The sequence below is a fragment of the Cystoisospora suis genome (genome assembly GCF_002600585.1).
Source record: "Cystoisospora suis strain Wien I chromosome Unknown contig_1128, whole genome shotgun sequence".
NCBI lineage: Eukaryota > Apicomplexa > Conoidasida > Eucoccidiorida > Sarcocystidae > Cystoisospora > Cystoisospora suis.
Window position 1 is genome coordinate 426 of NW_027153929.1, and position 7,169 is coordinate 7,594.

At 52.9% G+C, this 7,169-nt stretch overlaps 2 protein-coding genes across 2 annotated transcripts; one reads left to right on the top strand and one right to left on the bottom strand.

The window, feature by feature from the left end:
- Positions 1–106: 106 nt before the first annotated feature.
- On the bottom strand, positions 107–4,971 carry CSUI_002709 (tetratricopeptide repeat-containing protein). The gene is made up of 6 exons (XM_068062908.1): positions 4,220–4,971; positions 3,927–4,049; positions 3,288–3,396; positions 2,244–2,844; positions 1,496–1,627; positions 107–770 (listed from the first exon to the last, which is right to left on the bottom strand). The coding sequence occupies exons 1-6, from the start codon at positions 4,296–4,298 to the stop codon at positions 336–338; spliced, it is 1,479 nt and encodes a 492-aa protein (XP_067925111.1). The 5' UTR covers positions 4,299–4,971; the 3' UTR covers positions 107–335.
- A 248-nt stretch (positions 4,972–5,219) lies between these two features.
- On the top strand, positions 5,220–6,743 carry CSUI_002710 (uncharacterized protein; the record flags this gene model as incomplete). Its single annotated transcript, XM_068062909.1, is given in 9 exon segments — positions 5,220–5,299; positions 5,354–5,508; positions 5,705–5,800; positions 5,840–6,065; positions 6,105–6,159; positions 6,215–6,313; positions 6,349–6,548; positions 6,565–6,615; positions 6,670–6,743. 7 exon segments carry the CDS (start codon positions 5,750–5,752, stop codon positions 6,741–6,743), a joined length of 756 nt encoding a protein of 251 aa, XP_067925112.1. The 5' UTR covers positions 5,220–5,299; positions 5,354–5,508; positions 5,705–5,749.
- Positions 6,744–7,169: the final 426 nt, after the last annotated feature.

A 7,169-nucleotide genomic window follows, 5' to 3' on the forward strand; every position in this document is an offset into this window, starting at 1 on the left:
AGAAACTTCAGAAGACGTTCTTGACAAGCGCCGTCACCTTCCTTGAGGGCGCCATACTAAACCAGCATCTGCAAGAAGGGCAGTCGAGTGTAGACGTCCTGCCCGTTCCATCCAACAGTCATACAAAGTCGATTCTCGAGAATTCTCACGGTTGGGGACTCGGCCCTTTTGCGGGGCTTATCGTTTTACCCCTGTTGAACTGCTGTGTCACGCGAGTGGTTGCCCCGGAGCGTTCGCTGGTTCGGCGAAATTCCTTCCATCACCTCTATACTGGAAGTTAAGCTGGGTTTAGAGTCCACGTCCAGGTGTGAGGAAGCGACCCCCGTTAGGCTCCCTTAAGGCTCAGTCGTTGCTGCAGGCTGGGTAGAGGTGGCCTGTATTTGCCGGAGATCTATTCTTCGCTTTTTAGGGCTATGCCGGAAACGTTCTTCTTCATCTTGCTGACTTCGCGGCTGACTTGAAGCAACGTTGATGACTGACACGGCTGCACACTGGGGACGTACGGAGACTTTTATAACCTTCGCGGCTGATGCATCGAGTTGTGCGGCATCAAAAGTCGAAGTTGTCGTGGCTATACAATCGCGTGCAGAGCACTGGCTGCCTTTGGTGGACTGGGCAGGTGGACTGATCTTTTCATCAGCTATCTGTTTTTCAATATCGGTGATCTGTAGCCGCAAATCTTCTAATGTGTCATTCAGGGTTGTTAGGGTCATGCTCTTAGGCATCTCAAGTGCTCCCTCCTTGATTCTTTGCCCGACTGATAAAGTACGCTGCAGCGAACCACAGTCAGGAAGCCAGGGTGTAACAGAAACACACAACAGAGGTAAACCGCGACGGGCGTGACCCCACAATCAGATTGGCCTTCCGTCATCTCTCCTTATACCAAGCCGCCGCTGTGACTCGGGACTGTCTGCTTCGATTGTGTGGTGACTCTACCGCCACCTGCAACCAACTGTCTACAAACGCAACAACCTTCGAGCGGTATATGAGAAGACTATGGAATGCATTCGCACTACCTGACCACTGCGGACAACTGCTGCAAGCCCGTTTCTCACGACAATCCCTTCTGTGTAGAGATTGACCGTCTCGGCTGGTACGAAAAAAGAAACGACTAGGGCTGCAGTGCCGGCCCCACGCAAGGCCGTTCCGTCTGACCATCTCTCTGCACTCAAAGTGGGACAAGTGTTGGTATTTTCCGGATTTGAGGATGCGGTGTCATCTGGAGGCCCATGCTCTCTCGGGGTTGGAGATTCCAGGCATACCATTTTAACTGGTATGACATTGTCAATCTCTCTAGCAATTTCAAGCTCCTTCAAGTGTTTCTGCGAACCAACTGATGGGTGCATACGCTGCCGTGTTTACAGAAGAAATCAAGGTTCCTTTAAGTCTAAGTGACCTACACACAGAAATCATCCGCCATCATCAGGCACACTGTGTCTTAAGTATTGCGCGACGGTGGCTATGTGGTCACTCCTGGCTCCTTGAGCAGACTCACGTTGAAAAGATTCAAAGCTTCGTGCTTGTTTCCACTGAAAAAGGTCGCCTGCGCAAGAGACAGTAGCGGCGCCATGAGGGTCTCCTCGGGGAGTTTGTACCGTTCGCGAAGCTCTACCGCTTGGCGGTAGTCCTGTATGCAAGCGGTACATACACACACACACACACCTGCGTACACGCATACTGACAATACACATTCACAATAGCGTGTACCCCTGAAAAAGCCAGCACATGATCTTTTGCATGACTAAACAAAACAACTCCCAACAGTCCGTTTTGGGTACATGGCTCTCCACCACAGACACACAGAACGGGCGCGTGAAGAAAGACCGTCAACGTCTCCGTCTTTCCTCATGGACGGTGCAGCGACCCCACTAATCAGTTTGTGAAACTGCCATTTGAGGCAATATGCCAGAGGGGTGATCGTGGGTGCTGTTGTCAAACCTCGGCATACGCCGCGCACGCGCAATGTTTTTCCTCTCTTCCCCTTTTCCGTAGCCATTGCATCTTGAGCTGATGGGTTCTCGGCAAAAGCTTCTCGCCGTACTGCTTGTCTTGCAGGATCCGTAGTCATAGCTGGCCTACTTAAGCGGGTGTACACCGTTGTCTCAACCTCAGACAATCCACGGCTTGAGAAGTCCCGCAAGCATAGACCCTGTTATTAGGGTCCGCCCTCGGGTTGGGTGTTTATATGTGAGTTTTTCTTTCTAGTACGAGAAAAGAAAAGCATGTTTGTCGGTGAGACTTACCAGAGCAGCATCGTCATAACGTTCATTCATCAGCTGCATGTCAGCGAGTCGTACGTAAGCAAAAGAGAGATCAATGACATCCGTATGTAGCAGAGCTAGATCAGTTTCTGTCTCCTGTTTTGTTTCTCCCTTATTCTGCTGGTTTTTCCTTTCTGACTCGGTTGCGTCCCCTTTAGTCAGGAGCGCTTGAGGAGAAGAAGAAGCACTGCTTACAGAAGAGGATTCACCTAGCTTCATTGATAAACACTTTTTTGCCATTTCCAGCATTTCAAAAGCAAGTTCTTCATCCGAGACTTTCCCAGCTGCATCTCCCCGCGGAACTTCTTCTTCGCGTTGTGCAGGGGTCGGGGACTGTGACGGTGAGGCGGTGGAAGAGGACGACGATGAAGCTCCAGAGGCTAGAGATGAAGTAGAGATAGAAGGCGTAGTGGTTTCCCGAGCTGCATTTGCGGCAGAAGAATCGGCTTCTCCATCGGTAGTCTTCTTAGTGAACTGGAAAAGCTCAGCATTCTGCTCTTCCTTCGTGAGGAGGGTATCTCCAAACCACAGATAGTACGGACTCATATCTGAGTGGAAATCTTGTCCCCCGAGTTCGGCGACTCTGAAAATAAATGATGGAAGGGAGGCGTCACACGTACACTGGTTCTTATAGATGTCAAACAGAAAGTCATACTCCACTTCACAGAACGTCAGGAAAAGCAAGTCGGACAGGCAGAGTTGCTACGTCACGCTCCAAATACACTGCGCTATTAGAGACGGCGCCTTACGAGATGACACACTCTTCATATACACACAGTTTCCAGAGCAGGTATCCTGGAACTGCGAAGTGTAAGTGAAGGCGAAACTGAAAGGCAAGAGAGAATGACTGTCAGTGTACACGATAAGCACTTCAAAACATTTGACGTCCGTCTCAAAAAAAGATAAAAATTCTCGCAATACTTTTCGATGAGGGGGAAAAAGCCGACATTGCGTTCAGCAAGGACTACGACCACTTCCAGAAGAAAATAACGAAAGGGACGAGGAGTGCGGAGTGCAACGGCTTACTTTCTCTCTACTGCACGGGAGAAATACTCGGCAGCCTTAGTCCATTCAGAGCGGCGAAAGAAACTCTTCCCCTCTTCTAGGAGGGTCTCTGCCCTCTTTCCTTCGAATTCTGTTCCACGCAACACCACATATGTTACTGAAATTTCTTCCTTGCAAGTAGGCTTGACGTAAAACATCGAAACACACGTCGCAACTGAAATCACCTCCCGAGCTCGGTGGCGCATCATGCCATAGCCGTGAAAAAGAGTACCTACACTCCAGTCTCATGCACCCTCTTCTCTCCCAGAGAAGCGCTTCCGGCTAAACCATATCTGTGGAAATGTGATAGCAGACGGATGTATGTGAAATTGTTCCCTAGTTGCAGGTCCTGAAACCGCCGGGGTTCCAACCAAATGCCGCTTGCAGAGAGGTGCTTAATTGTCAATCCCCGCACGGGAACTATTGTCTGGTGCTGAAAAGACATTCGCTTGGCCCCTCCCCTATGCTCCACCAGACGACTAACGGTCAGCAGGCAGTTCTCCAGAGCTGTTTGGACCGCATAGAAGAAAGGGGTGGTGACGTGAGATGACTGAGAGAGAAGACTGATTGAAAGAAGGGCGAAGATAGGAGAGACAATGCTGAAGCTGTCCCATCCCTCACCATTATCCTCATTCTCTCTAACGTCGTCGTCCCCCTCACTCTCGTCCTCAGCCTCGTCTTGGTCTGGCGTGCTCCTACTGGGACTTTCTGTACAGTCGTCCGCAGTCCCAGCTGCGTTTTCATCTGCACGCAGTTGACAAATCAGGCCGGGCTCATTCACTAAGCGTGAGTACACGTAGAATTGTACGAATGTGTCCGGCAACCCCGAGAGTGCCATGCTTCGGGCTGCATGCAGATGGCATTCGGTCATGAACGGTGCGTGCTCAGAAGAAAAAAAAGCAGAACAGACGCACTTCTTACAGACGCTGAATTCTCTTCGCCTTCCCCTGCCTCTGCAGCAGGGGCGGGGTCCGGATGGCCCGACGCCGTCATCTTGGTCGTTGTCCACTTCCCGAAATGGTACTTGAGCGACAGCGGTGTGCGCCGTTCTCCCAGCCTTGTGCTTCGACGCGAAGAATCTACACCGGCGGACGCCGAGGGACAAAGGCAGAGATGAAGAATCCCAGTCGCCAGAAGGGAATTGTTTGTTGGATTTCATGTCAACAGGACAGCAAGGTGTTTCCTTTGCTTCGACTTCGCGGTTACGCATGCAGGAGGGAAGCATTAAGGCCTCGATGCACACGGGGACAGATTGCGCGGAAGCTCTTAACAGAGAGCACACCCGACCGCGCGTCATTTCACACAAGCCGCAGGTCACTTTCGCTCTGGCACTCATTCAGCTCTAGATGCGGATGGCCTCCCCCAGAGTGCAGCTGTAGGAAGCGTAAGAGGCTCGGCTTATGCGTAAATGGACGCGAGCGCTTTTCTGCTCGCCTAGAACTGTCGCAGTCTGTTTGCACCTCAAGCACGGAAGAAACTCATCCAACAAAAGTGCGAATAAGCTGGGCTCACCGGCGTAGCACTCAGCAAAGCCCTGCACAGTGTGCAGCGGCCGCGCTGTGCAGCCTGTCCTACAACGACGGCGGCACCATCCGCCACGCGCCCTCACGAAGCGACATACCCGGCGAACGACAGGTTGTACCTGGTAGACAAACAGCGGTATGTCGTATGACCCAATAATAAGTCCGCCGTAAAATCACGAAGTGATAGGCTGAACAATCTAGATGTCAGTGTCCGGCACGGCCTGGCTGGAGGTGGGCCGGCCTAAAGACTTCGAACACTTCTTTCGCAGTACGTACACCCCGACGAAGGCGGAGGCCTGCTGTCACATGGTCGCGATTCCTGGTTTTTTTCCCTGCTGACACGTGATCAGCTCTTGGCCCGAGGTCTTGGGATAATGCCGTCTTTGTTCAGTGTGGCAAGGCTAGCCGCCACCGCGGCCCTCCTCCTTCACACCCGAAAATGCCACGCACAGAACGCTCCACCCCCCAACGGTGAGACCCAGGACTGTTCCGGGTGTCCTGACTGGTGAGTCCTTTCTGTTGCAGGTCCCGTGGGTGTAACTCCCGAGCAGCGGCTACAGCTAACCAGGCCCACGTTCCCCGTGCCGACTGCGATACAGCCGGTGCAGCCACATGTTGTTCCACCTGTTTCACCACCCGCTGCTCCTCCCCAGCCTGCAGTGCCCGAACCGGCCGCCACAGTGAGTCGGATCTCCAGAAAAGCGACACTAACGGTTCGCGACCAGGCCTTACGCAGCTAGCAGCACGCGAACCCCAAGGAGTCGTCTTCCCGACGACTACGCCGACAGCACCCGTTTTGCTATCCACCCCATTTGTGAGGGCCTTTTTTCGGACGTGCTGAAGTGCCTGCTTGCAGTCGGAACTCATCATCTGCAGCTTTTGCCGCCCTGGATTCAGCAGCTCGCTAAGCAAACTGCAGGAATGATTGCGTTTCTGTCCTCAATTGGTAAAAAACTGATCTACCCTGATGGTGTAAGTGCCCTGCTGTCTCACTATCCCGGATGTGTTTAGGAATACCCAACTTACCCGGAATTGAGCACTGTTCGTAACCTCGAGAGGAAACCACGTCCGCACACTCCACTAGCATACCGCCATGCAGGCGAAAAGGCACCTGTACGCCGCGAAGTAATGCTCTGCGTACAAAACAGTATGTCTGGAGTTTCGCGTTTGGTGTGCAAGACGAAACTTTTTCACCGCGCTGCAGCCATGGAGGATGTACAGCACATCTTTGACAATGGTAATCACTTCTTTTTAAGGGGCTGAAGCTACTTAACAGTCATGACAGGAATGGAAATATCGAAGCTCAATACCCGACTGCTCTCCGGAGGGAGGTGAGCCGCCGACGCGTCGACGTTTCAGGAAGGATGAAGGCTACGTCCCCCGCAGGAGAGCAGATAAAGCTCTTGCACGCCTGAAGACATTGGTTGCCAGACCCTACGCAAAGAAGATGATGAAAGCCCTGGGTACAGCTAACAATTTTGTAGCGTGCTAGGGCAGCGTTGGATGCCTGGGCACTTCAGGAACCCCGATGGCAGCGCTGTGAGCGTAACGGCATTTGTGATCACCCGAAGTGCGTTGAGCTCAGCCGGTGCTGTGCTTAGCTTTCTGATGAAGCGCTCGTCCACTCCAGACAGGTACGGACGCGGCCGAGCAACGTCAAAGCGGTTGACGAGACAGGCGACACAGGCAGCGATGGTTGGCCGGTTCTATTCTCACTCTCGTGTCTGACTTGCCAGTCGCAACGGATATTGCGGACACTGCATCAGGGGGCTTCGGCCACGTGAACGGTAAAGACTGTTAGCAATGCGGGCGCAGTCTACATGGCTTTTACTTCTGTACAGTTGTTCTTCCAAGGCCATCAAGAGTGCGTCGCGCAGACCGCGCAATGAAGGAGCTTCAGCAAGGCATGGTATGAAAGACTACCTCCCAAGCAACCCCAAACCTGTCTCAAGTAGCGCCCTGCTGATAGGCCCCCGGTGACATCACCGGCACTACCCCGGCCGAGGGTGTCGAGTAGAGACGTTCGCTTGGCCGATGAACAACTGCTCAATGGAGGAGCCCATTCCAACAGGCAACTAGCTGGGGAAATTCGCTAGCCGCTGCCCGTATGGGGAACCGTGTTCCATTTTGGAAAGCAACATGTGGTCCACCAAACATCTGCGATCCCGCTGTACTGAGGAGAGCCGCGGCTCTACCAGAGGAACCCGGGCTACAGTTGCACTCGGATGGTCGAGCAGTGCTCGTGGCTGTTTGGGCTTGCCTGTGTGCTGGTTCTGATAACAGTACCGATATAGGAAACGGAGGCGATCGCTCTGCGAGCCTGCCGGATCGACTTGCGAGT